General features: G+C 41.8%; 1 protein-coding gene across 4 annotated transcripts in view; it reads left to right on the forward strand.

Moving 5' to 3' along the window:
* dnah5l (dynein, axonemal, heavy chain 5 like) overlaps positions 1-16,177 on the forward strand; it is a 384,422-nt gene that overhangs the window by 260,340 nt on the left and 107,905 nt on the right. For all 4 annotated transcript variants that reach the window (XM_048552307.2, XM_048552297.2, XM_048552277.2 and 1 more), the window contains one exon: positions 3,664-3,858. In XM_048552307.2, coding sequence (XP_048408264.2) covers positions 3,664-3,858 — 195 coding nt within the window. The remainder of the gene's footprint in view (positions 1-3,663; positions 3,859-16,177) is intronic.

A 16,177-nucleotide genomic window follows, 5' to 3' on the forward strand; every position in this document is an offset into this window, starting at 1 on the left:
GATGATACGAAGATAGGTGGACAGGCAGGTAGTACTGAGGAGGCAGGGAAGCTGCAGAAAGATTTAGACAGTTTAGGAGAGTTGTCCAGGAAATGGCTGATGAAATTCAATGTGAGTAAATGTGAAGTTTTGCACTTTGGAAAAAAGAATACAGGCATGGACTATTTTCTAAACGGTGAGAAAATTCGTTAAGCAGAAGTACAAAGGGATCTGTGAGTGTTGGTCTAGGATTCTCTAAAGGTTAACTTGCAGGTAGAGTCGTGATTAAGAAAGCAAATATAATGTTGTTGTTTATCTCAAGAGGATTGGAATATAAAAGTAGTGATGTGCTTCTGAGACTTTATAAAGCTCTAGTCAGGCCCCATTTAGAATACTGCGTTCAATTTTGGGCCCCACACCTCAGGAAGGACATACTAGCCCTGGAGCATGTCCAGCGGAGATTCACATGGATGATCCCTGGAATGGTAGCTTTAACATATGATGAATGGCTAAGGATTCTGGGATTGTACTCATTAGAGTTTAGAAGGTTGAGGGGAGATATAATAGAAACTTACAAGATAATGTATGGCTTAGAAGGGGTGGACATTGGGAAGTTGTTTCTGTTAGGCGGGGAGACTAGGACCAGTGGGCACAGCCTTAGAATTAGAGGGAGTAAATTTAAAACTGAAATGAGACGACATTTCTTCAGCCAGAGAGTGGTGGGCTTGTGGAATTCATTGCCACGGAGTGCAGTGGAGGCCGGGACATTGGATGCATTCAAGGCAGAGATCGATAAATTCTTGATCTCAAAAGGAATCAAGGGCTACGGGGAGAGTGCAGGGAAGTGGTGTTGAAATGCCCATCAGCCATGATTTAAATGGCGGAGTGGATTTGATGGGCTGAATGGCCTTACTTCCACTCCTATGTCTTATGGTCTTATGGCCTTATGGTCTTATATTGAGGTGCATAAATGACCAGTTAATAGCCGCTCAAGACTCTCATTCTAACCCTATGGCAGGAGAAGGCCCATGTGATATGGAAAGCCCAGCAGCATTAGTAGCATGGGCTTACGGAGGACAAGGGGATGGTAGGGTACGTCTCTCAGGTACAGGTTAGAGACACCTGTGAGATTACCTTCCCACTTTACCCTCTCCCTGACCTCTCAAATATAGCCCACTCAGCCTCTTAAGGGGCCTGCAAGTCTGACTCCACTGAAATCGTCCCACTTAGCTTGGAATCCATCATTGTCCCTTGTGATCAGCTGTAGTCCCAGCACTGGCTACCACTCCCATCTAACACTGCAGCATCATTGAGCAGCTAGCCATTGGATCTTTGGTTTGGCTGGCTGTTTTCTGAGGCACAACCTCCTGTCTCAGAAGAAGGAGAAATATGAGCTGCTCAAAGCTAGCATGGGTTTATGAAAGGGAAATCATGACTGACCAATCTAGTTGAACTTTAGGCTGAGTTTGGTGACATGACAACTGTAGAAGGTACACTTTTCCCACATGTAATTGTACTGCCAGTCACTTCAATTTCACTGATGTAAACTTCAGACTCAACTCCAAAAGTATATTCAAAGGTCAGTGAGTAGGAAGTCTGGCACTGAAGTGCTGAATCCAGTACAATTTCTATCCAGCACTGAAAGATAGTAATTGAATAAAAGCTATATATTGTTTCAACTGATAAATACAAATGAAGCCCTTGAATTATCTCTCACAATAGGGTTAATCTTGCTGGCATACATTTTAATTAATTCACATTTGTTCTTGCAACTCCCATACCTGCCTCCATGTGCAAAAAAAATCTGGGTGTTACTTGCAAGAAATTTAGTAAATGCTCAGTGATGGACTGACAAGTGCCCATTAGACACCAGTGTACATTTTGTGTGGCAGCGAGATTCAGGAGTGGAACAGCAGCTCACAAGAGATGAGAGAGGCAGCATATTTATCTATTATCTCTGTTTCAAATAAGTGAGATTGCCTACGATTAGTACTTAATGAGGCTGGATTGCTTATGTAATAGAGCAAAATGCTGTGGATTGTTTACGTTATTGTTGGGGCAAAGAAAATGCAATAGAATTCATGTCATTGTTTATTATAGCTGGCAGTATTATTTGTTTATTAATTCGCATTGCGATGAGCAATTAATTGAGATAAATCACAGTATAATGATGGATGGTATTAATGGTACTATTTGTTTAATCTGTTACTCAGTAATTGTTTTTAATAATTAAAGAGCGAAATAAATATTTTGCTGCACTGTAAACATGAGGATAGAAGCAGAGAAGTGAAATAATCTGAAAATATTTCTTCAAAGATACTATGACTCTTCAAACAAAATCTGGTAAAGTGGGATATTCTCTGAGATGATTGAGACCTAATTCCAGCTGTGTGAGTGGCCTGAAACACAAAAATATCTCAAGTAACAGACAGTCAGAAACATTTGGGGTCCAGTGATCCCTCATCGGAGCATTTTAATTTATTCAAAAACATAACAGCTTGTGCCAACTAGGATTCTCAGCTGTTGTGTTATTGTCTGAGATTACAATACTTAATTCATTACTGCAGCATGGGAAATGAACAAAGCAAATCACACCAAATATTGTCACACATAGCTGTAAAGCTGGTTTGAGAATAAATTAGCAAACGCCATTCTGATTACCAGTGCTGCCCAGGGTTATGGATATCAGATAGGCAGAAGTGTTCACGTTGCTATGATCATAATGAATGGTACGGTAGCTCGATGGTCTGAATGGCCTACTCCTGTTCCTTTATCTGCCAATGGATCTCTAGCCTTCTAAGACAAGTTATGTTGAAAACCCAATGCAAGGGAGATTGTTGTCTTTTGTTTTAAAATGTGTGTTGGAAGCAAGTAGAAGATGGGTCATTCTTAAATACAGGCTGGAGTTTTCCTTCCCTCTGAAGTGGCAGGTGTGAAAAGGGCACATAATCAGGCAGATTGGCACCAGAAGGAGATCTCTGCCCTTCTCATTACCTCAGCCATCGGGTTCTGAACAAGAAGCTCCATTGAACACCCACTGATTACCTTTCCAACCTACCACCTGTTAAGGCCCTTAAGTCGTCAATTGATCACCATTTTAAGATCTCAACCTGCTACTGATCCAACTAACTGCCTTCACTAGTGCTAAACTGGAAAGAATTAGGGCACAGATGGTGCAGCGACCACATTGGGCTGCTGGAAACCACCCCTCTACCCTTGCCAAGTCCTCCTAACTCCCTACACCCTGTGACCTCCACCCAGTGATGCCCCTTCTTGCTGGTCCCAGCCTTCGTGGCTGAACAGCCTAAGGCTTTGATGGCTTTCTGCAGCTTCTGATTGGTTGGCAACTTCAGGCAGAGCAGGGCTTCATGGCTGTTAGATTGAGAATCCCTTCCAGCAGCAGTGAACCACCGAATTGACACATGATCTGACTGACTTTCTCTCAGGTAGTGATGTTATTCACTCTTAAAAATGCACAATTAGAGCAAAGCAAAGAAAATCTACAAGAGCATCAGTAATTCTCAGAAGCTGCGGTTGCTGCTTTTCCACTGTATTGTACCATTACCTCTACGTGTACCTGAAAAAAGGAGCTTGGGAAATAAATACTTTTGTTTATTGCTAGTTAGTCCTTTACTAATATTAGTTGTAGAACCTTTAATGGTTTTCATTTATTTTAACCTCCAGGACATCAATCTAATCAGTATGTTGGTTGATAATGCTACAATTGGTGAATGGAACCTTCAGGGACTTCCAAGCGATGACTTGTCAATCCAGAATGGTATCATAGTGACCAAAGCAACCAGGTATCCACTTCTGATTGACCCACAAGGACAAGGCAAAATCTGGATTAAAAATAAGGAAAAGAACAATGAGTTACAGGCAAGTCTGGGGAAATTGTGTTATGTGTTATAGGGCAGGATGTTTATCTTGAAATTAATTCTTGTTTCAGGCACAAATTGCACCCAAAATTATACCTGTTTTGAAAAGTGAACTCCCCCCTAACATATTGATTGGCATTTTGCCGAACAGGATATCTGCTGTGAATCAGTGCGATCAGGTAGTATTTTAAACTGAACTTTTAAATTAAAAATTGCTTCAAAAACTGTTTCCATATATTTAGAAGTGATAAAGTGATGAAGTTTGATGAAAACAGCTGAATATGCTTTGTCACACGAAGAGTATTGCGGTGCAGTGGTAGTGTCCCTCTGAGCTAGGAGGCCCAGTTTCAAGTCCCACCTAGTCACTAAAGAAATTATTTTCTGATGTTATTGGGGCATATTAGATAGTTTCTTAGTAAATCCCAACAACAAAAACACGCTTTTTGATTCATACTGTTCAGTTTTTTTTCATATAAAAGAGCCAACTTTAACTATTGAAGCCTCTTTTAATGTTGCAAATGAATACAATTAGTAGAAATATTCAATAGTCATTCATTGACCCTGCGTACTTATGTACACAGGCACTGTTTTCAATGCAACATTTTTAACACTACCAAATTGTGCCAGAAACAGTCAAGCAAAAAAGGCAGGCACATATCCTGAGTTAAAATTTAAATTATAAATATTTGAAACGTCAATGATTTAAATAATTGACAATATGTCTGTGCACATTCCATGCTTTTATTAAGGCTGGCAGATCATTTCAATGTATCTCCACTAGAAAATATCCCTCTGTAAACATTACAAAATGTAATTCACCTCATATTATTCATTGCTGTTTGTCGAGTCTGGTTTTTTGTGAAATGGGTGTCATGTTTGCCTAACGTAACAGTGACTGTACTTCAAAGCAATTGTGTGGCAAGCTTTTGAGATATTTCAAAGACAAGGTAAGGAACTATACAAATAAAAGCCTTAATTACACAAAAATAAATTTTTGAAGATTGATTTATGGGAATATAAAAGTAAGCACAGAAAGCAAGTTAGCTTATAGCATCATATTGCTTTATAAATATTCTTTTATTTTAAAAAATATAAAAGGAATAGCTAACTAATAACTTCATTTGCATTCCTCATTCTATTTCCAGACCCCCTTCTTTCTCTTATTTAAACACCCGTGCAAAAAAATGTTTGAACAGCAAGACAGCAGATTCCAGATCTCTGAAATAAAAACACAAAGTGCTGGAAATATTCAATCGGTCAGGTAGCATCTGTGGAAAGGGAAACAGTTGTATGCCAGATTGAAGATCCATCATTAGAACTAGGCAAATGTTAGAGATGGTTTAAATAAATACAGAGGCAGAGAAAGGAGAGAGGGCAGGAAGAGCTGTTTCTTCGGACTGAATATTTGAGGCCCTCTTCTGAATCTTCACTTGCTTCGTTGTTGTCTCCTTTCCCCTTTGACATTTTTCTCTACAATCTTCCATTCTGTCTTAGATCTACCATTTGCATCATTTTTTCACCATCCCTACTTTTATTTTAACCATTGCACTTGCTTAAAATCTATTACATCTCTAACCTTTCCAGTTTTGACGATAGCTCATTGACCTAAGATATCACTGCCTGAGCTGCTAAATATTTCCAGCAACTTTTGTTTTTATTTCAGAATGTCTCAATAATGCAAAACACAAAAATCTGCTTCTCACATAAACAAGCGCGATGATGTTGAAATTATTTGCCCGTGTGAACTGGATGTGGGGATGACTGGACTAGTGTAGTTGGGTTAAAATACATCTGAGGCTGAAGTTTCATATTTTCACAGAGATGCAATCAGCTCACAACATGCAGATTGCATTTTCTTTACAGGAAAAGGGACAGCACAGTGGCTCAGTGGTTAGCACTGCAGCCTCACAGCGCCAGGGACCCGGGTTCGATGCTAGCCCCAGGTAACTGTCTGTGCGGAGTTTGCACATGCTCCCCGTGTCTGCGTAGGTCTCCTCGGGGTGCTCTGGTTTCCTCCTGCAGTCCAATGACGTGCAGGCTAGTTGGATTGGCCATGCTAAGTTGCCCGTAGTGTTCAGGGGTGTGTAGGTTATAGGGGGATGGGTCTGGGCGGGATGCTCCAAGGGGCAGTGTGGACTTGCTGGACCAAAGGGACTGTTTCCACACTGCAGGGAATCTAATCTAAAAGCAATTTCTAGCTGTACCTTCCTGATCCCACACCATTTTAGTGCGACCTTTTTGTCAATCAGGAAAACTTTGATTGCAAAATGCACCTGCATCTTTTCCGAATTCAGAGTCCAACAGGAAAATTGCATTGTTTTCTACCTATTATTGTAAAGTTCTGGTGTGGGCTTTGGAAACCCATCAAAAAAAAAGCACTCTTTGGAGAGTTTGTGACGATGAGTGAAACCCAGCTGAGGAGACAGGAACATTCTGACAGATAAGTTTTGAATGTTTGGACAGCTTCAAATGTCATTGTTAGATGATTCATTGTATTTTGATGAGTCTTTTTTTAGTGCAGTTATTCAGCACAGGATTGTGTTCTAAAAAAGTAAGTTGATAATTACATTGACAGTGACAACATTATGTAAGCTCTGACATGCATTACAATTTTTTTTTCTGTTGCAAGAAGTGGCATATTACATTTGAAATATCGATAAACAGTTAATATGGTGGCACTAATCTCTATGTAACTTTGACTTTGAAAGCAAAACTCCTGTTGTTGAACGTTTAAAAGATACAAGCATCTGCACACCCCCTCCATTGATTGACAAGCAACTGCTTTGAAATGAAATATAACGCGATCTCAGAGTACAATTTCAGGGTCTTGCAACTGCAGTCTAAGTTTTTGACAGCTGTGGGATTTATGAATGCTGATTTGAGTTCCAAAAGCTATGACTGGCTGGACCGCAGCGGATGATTTGTTAACATAACTGCCCAGGGGAATGACTGACAGTTAAAAGAGCTTGTAATAAGACAATGAGCTTTTGATATCATTTCTGCCCTCATGGTTGATTGTTTGTACAATTTAGTGGCCACTTAAGGGATTAATTTTTTTCTATTGGGCCACACTGTTTCTGTTGCATTGTTAATGAAATACTAACCAGTTTTTTCTATTAAGATTTGCAGTAGCTTTTCACTGATCTGCATTTAACATAATTCCTATTGCTATTCAATGGCTTCGAATAAGTGTGTGTTGGGTATGTGATGATGAAAGGTATATGGAGGGGAAAGGAGTTGTGTCTGAAGGTGTAGATGAGATTTAGGATATCGGGCTTCAGTCTCCAAGAAGTGAAATTAATACCCTTCCCCAACCCTCTGTGCCCCCAAGTCCATTTCCCCACCTCTACCTGTACTTCTCCTGTATTCCATTGAGGAATTTGCAAATAGCAGTACAAGCTCCAATGTTGTGCGATAAAAAACAAAACACCTGGTCAAAGCACGTCATAAGTTGGATGTATGTTTTGGAAGCCATGAAAGGAATTGACTCACATTTCACAGCCTGAGATGAAAATCCAGCCCTTACTTTTCACAGGAGACATGATTCAATGTTTCATTCACATTCACAAATGACTTGCTTCATTGGGCCAAAATAATTTAATCTCTCGAGGGGTCTTCTTGGGATTTCTTTAAAAACTATAATTTGAATTACAGGGGTTTTCTTTTTTGCAGTTTTTGTTACAATCACAAAGGAACAAACGTTTTGTAATTGTGTTAACATGTGGGGCATTTGGACTCACACAGAAATGCAATTAGAAGAATTAATCCATGTCCTCAATAATTCTGAACACCTTGTTAAACTTAAAGCCAGAACACCCAACAGAAGATCTAATTTCCATTGACCCTACAATTGAAGACAAATATCTTTTCAAATAATTGATGTGCAATTCCACTCTCAACAATCCATCATCTTAACAATCCATCATCATGAATATATCTTCCTCAGACTGGTGAGGTCACAGCTAATGCTGTTCCATCACTTATGCACAGAGCTGGAACATCTAATTGGCAGTTACTGCCCTTTTTATTGCATCTCAGATTTGAATTCAACAATTGACACATTGTTTACTATAATATTGTGCACTACATTTTACTCCATATCATAGCTACTGAACTGAAACAGCGTTAAGCTAGAGATTCCACATTCATTTCTAAGGAATTCCTTCCAACAGTGATTTCAAATCGTCCTGCCACCCAGTCAGCTCAGTATTCATTTGCTGACTGGTTGAAAACTATTCTCTCTCTTTGCAGCAACTCTCTCACTCCAGTTGCTCACCTCTCCCCATATCCCTTTCTCTCTCTCCCAATCAACCCTTTCATCTTCCTTTTTCCCCAGTGACCTTCCCCCCAACTCACTGTCTCATTCTTCCCTCACCATGTAGTTACTTTCTTCCACACACGGCCTTGCAAGCCCCGTCCACTCACCATCCTCTCTTAAAACATTCCCTTTCCCACCCATTCTCCAGCAGCCTTTTCATTCTTCCTTCTTCCCTTGAAACATTCCACCCCTCTTTCAGCCATCTCCCCTCCACCGGCAGAAACCCCTCCGACCTGGACCTGGAAAATAGAGCTCTCAGCAGGTTGAACCCCAAGACCCATTTAAAGTACTCCCTCACCCAAATCTTGGCAAAGGGCTAGCCTGGGCAAAGAATCTTCTAAACCTCAGGGGGACTTTCAAATGGACAAAAAGCTCCAAAAGCGAAAAATGATGTCTTTGACCCCTTCCTGATCTTGCAAAATGCTGCTGTGACTAAAGCCAGATATTGCTGCTTCAGCAAATGGCCTCTGCCCCTAACCGATCCTCAGCAGCAATCCCCAGTTCCAGGTAATGGATCACCTCAGTAACTCCACCTGCTTGGGGAAGGGGGATAAGTTGCAAGTTTGCCAAAGGAGAAGTGGTAGGAAGGTGGTTGCCAATGGTCAGTTGCAGAGGCAAGAAGAGCATTCCTGCCTTACTTGAGTGATGGTATACAACACTGTCAGGAGTGCTATTAGTTGGATGAGGCAGTAAAGCCAGCCCATATCTGCCCTCTGAATTATATGAAAAATGCACCGTAGCACCATTGTGAAAAAAACAAGGTTGATGTTGTGAGCAAAGTATGCCTCTGGTTCCTGCATTACAAGTGTGACTACACACTGAAAGTAGTTCATGAGTTATAAAGCTCTTCAAGACTTCTTTCCATTCTTTCCTTCTTATATTTCCTTTCCTTTCCTGTCTTCATACTTACAAATTAGGAGCAGCGGATAGCCTCTTGGCCCCTTAAACCTGTTCCATCATTCAGTAAGATCATGGTTAAACCCAATATTACAAATTTTTGCCTATTCCTAATAACCTACTACACTATTGGTTCTCAAGAATCAATCAACTTCTGCTTCAAGGTTCCTTTCTCCATGACAACATCTCTATCAATCATAGGCCACTTGATTGCCAACAAATTAATTCTCTTCTCTCATGCAGTTGGTTTTCCCTTATATTGATATTCTTGTAAATTGTCTCGATCAATGAAATACAAATGTGTATTTTTCATCAATAGCCTATATATATATCTATAATAATATATTGCGTATATATACATATTACTTTGTAGCTTCTTTATGCCGTCTTCATTTTAATTTGATTTAATGTAGTCACAAGTACCTAAGTAGAGTGAAAAGTTTTGTTTTGCAATCAGTACAGGCAATTCATAGCAAACAGTACATTTAGGGTGCTTAGACAGAGTAAGCCATATAAGTTACAGCTGCACAGGAGGTGCACAAAGCAAAATCAACATTAGCAAGGTCAACATTATTTGAAATTAGAGAGGTCAATTCAGCATCTCATAACATGAGGGAAGAAGCTGTTCTTGAATCTGTTCATGCGTATGTTCAAGCTTCTTATCTTCTCCCTGACAGAAGAGGTTGAAAGAGAGCATTACTGGGCTGGGAGAGGTCTTTGATGATATTGGCAGCATTTCCATAGCAACAAGCTGTGTGAATAGAGTCCACAATTGAAAGGTTGGCTTCCGTCGTGGTGTGGACTATGCACATATCTTTCTGGTATGTCTTACAGTCCTGAGCAGAGCAGTTGCCATCTCAAGCCATTATATACTCAGATAGGATGCTTTCTACGATTCATCTGTAAAAGTTGATGAGGGTCTTTATGGACATGCTGAATTTCCTAAGCCACCTGAGGAAGAAGAGGCATTGTCATGCCTTTGTGACAATCGCATCTGTGTGGGAGGTACAGGACAGGTTGTTGGTTATTGTCACTCCTCAGAACTTGACATTCTCAACCCTCTCCACCTCAGCTCCATTGATGTTGAAAGGCATGTGTCCTTCTACTTTCTTCCTGAAGTCAATGATCAATTATTTTTATTTGCTGACATTGAGAGAGAGGCTGTTATCATTGTACCATGACACCAAGCCCTCTTTCTCCTTCCTGTATTCTGACTCATTGTTGTTTGATATCTGTCCTACCACAGTGGTGTCATTTGCAAACTTACAGATGGCATTCTTATGGAATTTGACTACACAGTCATGGGTGTACAGGGAGTATGTTAGGAGGGTGAGAACACATCCTTGCAGGCACCAGTACTGAAGATTATCGTGGAAGAGGTGCTGTTATCTGTCTTCACTGATTGTGGTCTGTGGGTCATGAAGCTTAGGATCCAGTTGCAGACAGCAGAGCAGAGACCCATGTCTCAGGGTTTTGAGATCAGTTTGGTAGGGATTATGGTGTTGAAGGTGGAGCTGTAGTCAATGAGTAAGAGCCTAACGTAGGTGTCCTTGTTACTCACATGTTCCAGGGATGAGTGTAGGGCGAAGGAAATGGTGTCTACCATGGACCTGTTTGACCAGTAGCTAAACTGCAGGGATCGAGGCAGGCTGGGAGGCTAGAGTTGGTGTGTGCCATGACCAGCCTCTTGAAGCACTTCATGATTATGGAGGTCAAAGCCACTGGGCAGTAAACATTGAGGCACGTTGCATGTGTGTTTTTTGATGGTACTGGGTTGGTGGTGACCTTCTTGAAACAGGTGGGGACTTCACATTTTAGTAAGGAGAGGTTAAAGATGTTGGTGAATACTTCAGCCAGCTGGTCCACACAGGATCAAAGTGCACGGCCAGGGACTCCATCGGGGTCTATCACTTTCCTTGGGTTGGCTCTCAGAAAAACCAATCTGACATCTGCAATGGTGAAAGTGGGAACATGTGCATATGAGACTGTAGGGGCAGGTGACACCACACCACTGGCATTCTCCTCAAACCGAGCATAGACAGCTTTGAGCCTGTCAGAAAGGGATGCATTTTTGTCTGCTATTTTGTTCCGCTTCGTTTTGTATCACATTATATTGTGTAGGCCTTGCCACAGGCAGCAGGTGGTTAGTTTGGGTCTCTAGCTTGGCGTGGTACTGCCTCTTGACATCTCTAATGCCTTTGCAGAGGTCATTTCTGGATTTCCTATATTGGTCTGGGTGGACCAGCTTGAATGCTGCATGCCTGGTCTTGAGTAGGCAGTGGATTTCCTGGCTCATCGAAGAGTTTCTGGTTGGTGAACACATGGATTGACTTCTTTGGCACGCCATCCCCCACACTCTTGCTAATGAAGTCTGTGACATTGATAGCGTATTTGTCTTGTCCGCCTGTTGAATTCCTGAATATGGTCAATTCCACCAAAATTAAGCACTCCATAAGAAGCTTTTCCCCTGCCTCAGACCAGCAATGTATTACTGCGAAACATCCTCTTATTTCAACGTCTGCTTGTAAGCTGGGAGGAGGAACTCTACATTGCATTCTGATTTTCCGGAATGTAAACAGGAGGGGTAGAGGTAGGTGTCTTTGACGGTTGTAAAGCAGTGGTCAGGGATGTTTGGCCCTCTGGTGGGGCAGGAGACATGTTCGTGGTATTTTGGTAACACTTTGCTGAGGTTGGCTTAGTTGAAGTTACTACCCACGATGAATAAGGGCTTGGGGAATTTTGCCTCCTGAGCATTTGAAATGATGTAAATTTCATCCAGACCATTCTTCACTTCAGCCAGGGTTGGTATGTAGACTGCATGGAAGCTAGAAAGGACGACATTTCTCTGAAGGATATTCAAAGTCCGCGGAGCAGTAGCTCACCAGAGTTGCCATGTCTGAGCACCAGGAGATGTTGATTAGGAGGCAGACCCCACCTCCCCTTTGCCTTACCTGAGGATGTTGTGCGGTCCATGCGGTGTATGGAGAAAGCTTCAGGTTTCAACTGGCATTCCTGCCTATCTTTGTGTCTTCAGCAAATTTGGCACCAATACCTGTGGTAACTTCATCCACATCATTTATATAAAATGTTAAATGTTGCAAGGTGAGCTCTGATCCCTGTAACGCATCATATGTCACATTTTGCCAACCAGAAAATTATCCATTTACGCCTGCTTTCTGTTTTCAGCTAGCTAGCCAAATTTCTATTCATACCAAAATGATCTCATGAGCTTTTGTTTTTGTGATAGTCCTTAATGTAGCACTTTAGCAAATTATAACCACTGATTCCCTTTTATTTATAGTATTTCTCTTCAAAGAATTCCAAGATATTGGTTAAATATGTTTTCCCTTACACCAAACCATGTTGCCTCTGTCTGATCACCTTACTTATTTTGCTCAGTACCATGTTATAGTCTATTTAATAATAATTAATGTTTTCCTTGTGAAAGATATCAAGTGACTGGACTGTAGGTTGCTGCTTTCTGTTCCCCCCTTTTTCAATAGAACTGTTACATTTTCAACTTTCCAATCAAATGGAACTTCCCTCAAATTTTGGGAATTTTGGTAAACCAATGCTTCAATTATCCCACCAGTCATTTCTTTTCTGTCTCTCGGACAAAGCGCATCAAAACCACAGCTCCAACAATTTTCTTAGTACCACTCCTCTGCTGATTGTAATCTCCCTCCCTTCCATTTCCTGATTTATAGCTTCTTGGTCGTTACTTACATCATCAGTAGTGAAGGCAGATGCACAATATCTGGTCAAATTATCTGCCATCAACTTATTTTCCATTATTATTTCACCAGGCTCACTTTCTATAGGACCACAGCTTAGTTTGTTAATGCTTTTTAAAAATCTATAGAATCTTTTGTTATCTGTTTTTATATCTCTGGCTATCTTTCTCTTGTATTTCCATTCTTCCCTAGTGATTAGTCTCTAAGGACTGAATTAAAAGAAAAGTTGACTGACTGGCAGTTTTTGGGAGTTTGTTGGAAGGATTCCCTTCATGAGCTGCAATGAGTTATCTCATATGATTCTCTGTAGCTCACCCTTTATGTATGTGCCACATCTCCATGGTGCCGCTGTCAGGCAGTCTCATGTTCTGCAAGGGCGGATGTCCTCACTGCTGCCACAATTGTCCAGAATTTGTGCCATTGGCACCAAATTTAAATCCCAGTTCTGCACTTGTTCAAGGGCTGCAAGAGAGGAACTGCTGTGCACATCGCTCAACGATATGGCTGAGAAAGTAGTGCCTCTTTACAGCTACATGGATCTGGAGGCCCTGGAAGATGAGCCATAGAATCATAGGATCCCTGCCATGTGGAAGCTGGCCAGTCGGCCATCAAGTCCACACTGACCATCCTGCCCAGACCCAACTCCCTACTCTGTCACTGTAACCCTGCATTTCCCATGGCCAATCCACCTAGCCTGTACATCTTGGACTTTGGGAGGAAACCAGAGCACCCGGAGGAAATCCTCACAGATGTGGGGAGAATGTGTAAATTCCACAGTCGCCCAAGGCTGGAATCAAATCAGGATCCCTGTGGCCATGACGCAGTTGTGCTAACCACTGAGGGACCGTGCCACCCACACCCCCACCCCCTCCCCCACAGATAGCACAAGACTCTGCCAGCTTGCTATCAGATGTTGCTACCTGGGTCCGTGCAGTGTCAATAATCATAGAATCTCTATAGGGCCGATAGAGGGCAGATGTTCAGCCCATCAAGTCTGCACCAACCCTCTGAAAAACATCTCACCCTATTCCTGCAACAGCCCATTTACCATGACTAATCTACCAAGTATGGAAATTTATCTAACCTGCAGACCCCTGGGCCCTACAGTATAATTTACCATGGCGAATCCACCTAATATGCACATCTTTGGACTATGGGAGGAAACCAGAGAAAGCCCATGCAGATACTGGGAGTACATGCAGACTCTACACAGGCAGTCACCCAAGGCTGAAATCAAATCTGGGGACCCTAGCTCTATGAGGCGGCACTGCTAACCACTTACCGCCATGCCAACCATGTTGGAAAAACGGCTAGCAACGCAGGATGATGGTTAATGTCTTTTTGTGTTCCGTAATAGTAAGTGACTCAATCTTCTCTCTGCTACCTCACATTCGCTCTATCTCTGCTACTGGGCACGCCTCCAATCAAGGTTCATGGTCCAACATCTCACAACAGGTATTTCTCCTATAATGCGAAAGTTGTGTTCTTGTGTGATCTGATGCTATAGACAGTCGCACAATAGAAAATCACGTTATAGGCAAATCATTATTCTGTACCATAGAAAGTCCGTGTTATCCAAACAGTGCCCACTTTTTATCATTCATGTTACAGCCAATTTGTGTTAATGAAACACGTGTTATAGCAGAAATACCTGTATTGCATGCAACACCATCCCTCAATCACATTTCAGCCACACCAGATTTCGCCAGATATTCCAATCTCATCATATATTATTAACTGACTTAGCACTACTCACCATAAGATCATAAGTTACAGGAGCTGAATTAGGTTATTCGGTCCATCAATTCTGCTCTACCATTCGATCATGGCTGATGTGTTACGTAGAACATAGAACATAGAAAAATACAGCACACAACAGTCCCTTTGGCCCTCGATATTGCTCCGGCCTGTAAATTAATCTAAGCCCATTCCCCAACACTATCCCATCATCATCCATATGCTTATCCAAGGACTGTTTAAATGCCCCTAATGTGGCTGAGTTAACCACATTGGCAGGCAGGGCGTTCCATGCCCTTACTACTCTCTGAGTAAAGAATCTGCCTCTGACATCTGTCTTAAATCTATCACCCCTCAATTTGCAGCTATGCCCCCTCGTTCAAGCTAACATCATCATCCTTCGAAAAAGACTCTCACTGTCCACCCTATCTAATCCTCTGATTATCTTGTATGTCTCTATTAAATCCCCTGTTAGCCTTCTTCTCTCCAATGAGAACAGACCCAAGTTCCTCAGCCTTTCCTCATAAGTCCTTCGCTCCACACCAGGCAACATCCTGGTAAATCTCCTCTGCACCTTTTCCAATGCTTCCACATCCTTCCTATAATGGGGTGACCAGAACTGTACGCAATATTCCAAATGAGGCCGCACTAGCATTTTGTACAGTTGCAGCATGACATCACGGCTTCGGAACTCAATCCCTCTACCAATAAAATCTAACTTACCGTATGCCTTCTTAACAGCACTATCAACCTGGGTGGCAACTCTCAGGGATCTATATACATGAACACCAAGATCCCTCTGCACATCCACACTACCAAGAATCTTTCCATCGACCCAGTATTCTGCCTTCCTATTATTCTTCCCAAAGTGAGTCACCTCACATTTACCTGCATTGAACTCTATTTGCCACCTTTCAGCCCGATTCTGCAGTTTATCCAAGTCTCCCTGCAACCTGCAACATTCTTCCACACTGTCCACCACTCCACTGACTTTAGTGTCATCTGCAAACTTACTAACCCATCCACCGATACCTGCATCCAAGTCATTTATAAAAATGACAAACAGCAGTGGTCCCAAAACAGATCCTTGAGGCACACCACTAGTAACCGGGCTCCAGACTGAATATTTTCCATCAACCACCACTTGTTGCCTTCTTACAGAAAGTCAGTTTCTAATCCAAACTGCTAAATCTCCCTCAATCCCATGCCTCTGAATTTTCTCCAGTAGCCTACCATGTGGAACCTTATCAAAGGCTTTACTGAAGCCTATATACACCATGTCAACTGCCCTACCCTCATCCACATGCTTGGTCACCTTCTCAAAAAACTCAGTGAGGTTTGTGAGACATGACCTGCCCTTGACAAATCCATGTTGACTATCTCCAATCAAATTGTTGCTTGCTAGATGATTATAAATCCTATCTCTTATAATCCTTTTGAAAACTTTACCTATAACCGACACAAGGCTCACTGGTCTATAAAACCACTGGTCTCAACCCATTCTCCTGCCTTCTATTTGTAACCCTTGATCCCCTTACCAATCAAGAACTTGTCCATCTCTCTTGTTAATACATGAAATGACTTGGCCTTGGCAGCCCTTGCAGCAATGAGTTCCATAATTAACCATCCTCTTG

This window comes from Stegostoma tigrinum, chromosome 2 (assembly GCF_030684315.1).
Source record: "Stegostoma tigrinum isolate sSteTig4 chromosome 2, sSteTig4.hap1, whole genome shotgun sequence".
NCBI classification, from domain to species: Eukaryota; Metazoa; Chordata; class Chondrichthyes; order Orectolobiformes; family Stegostomatidae; genus Stegostoma; species Stegostoma tigrinum.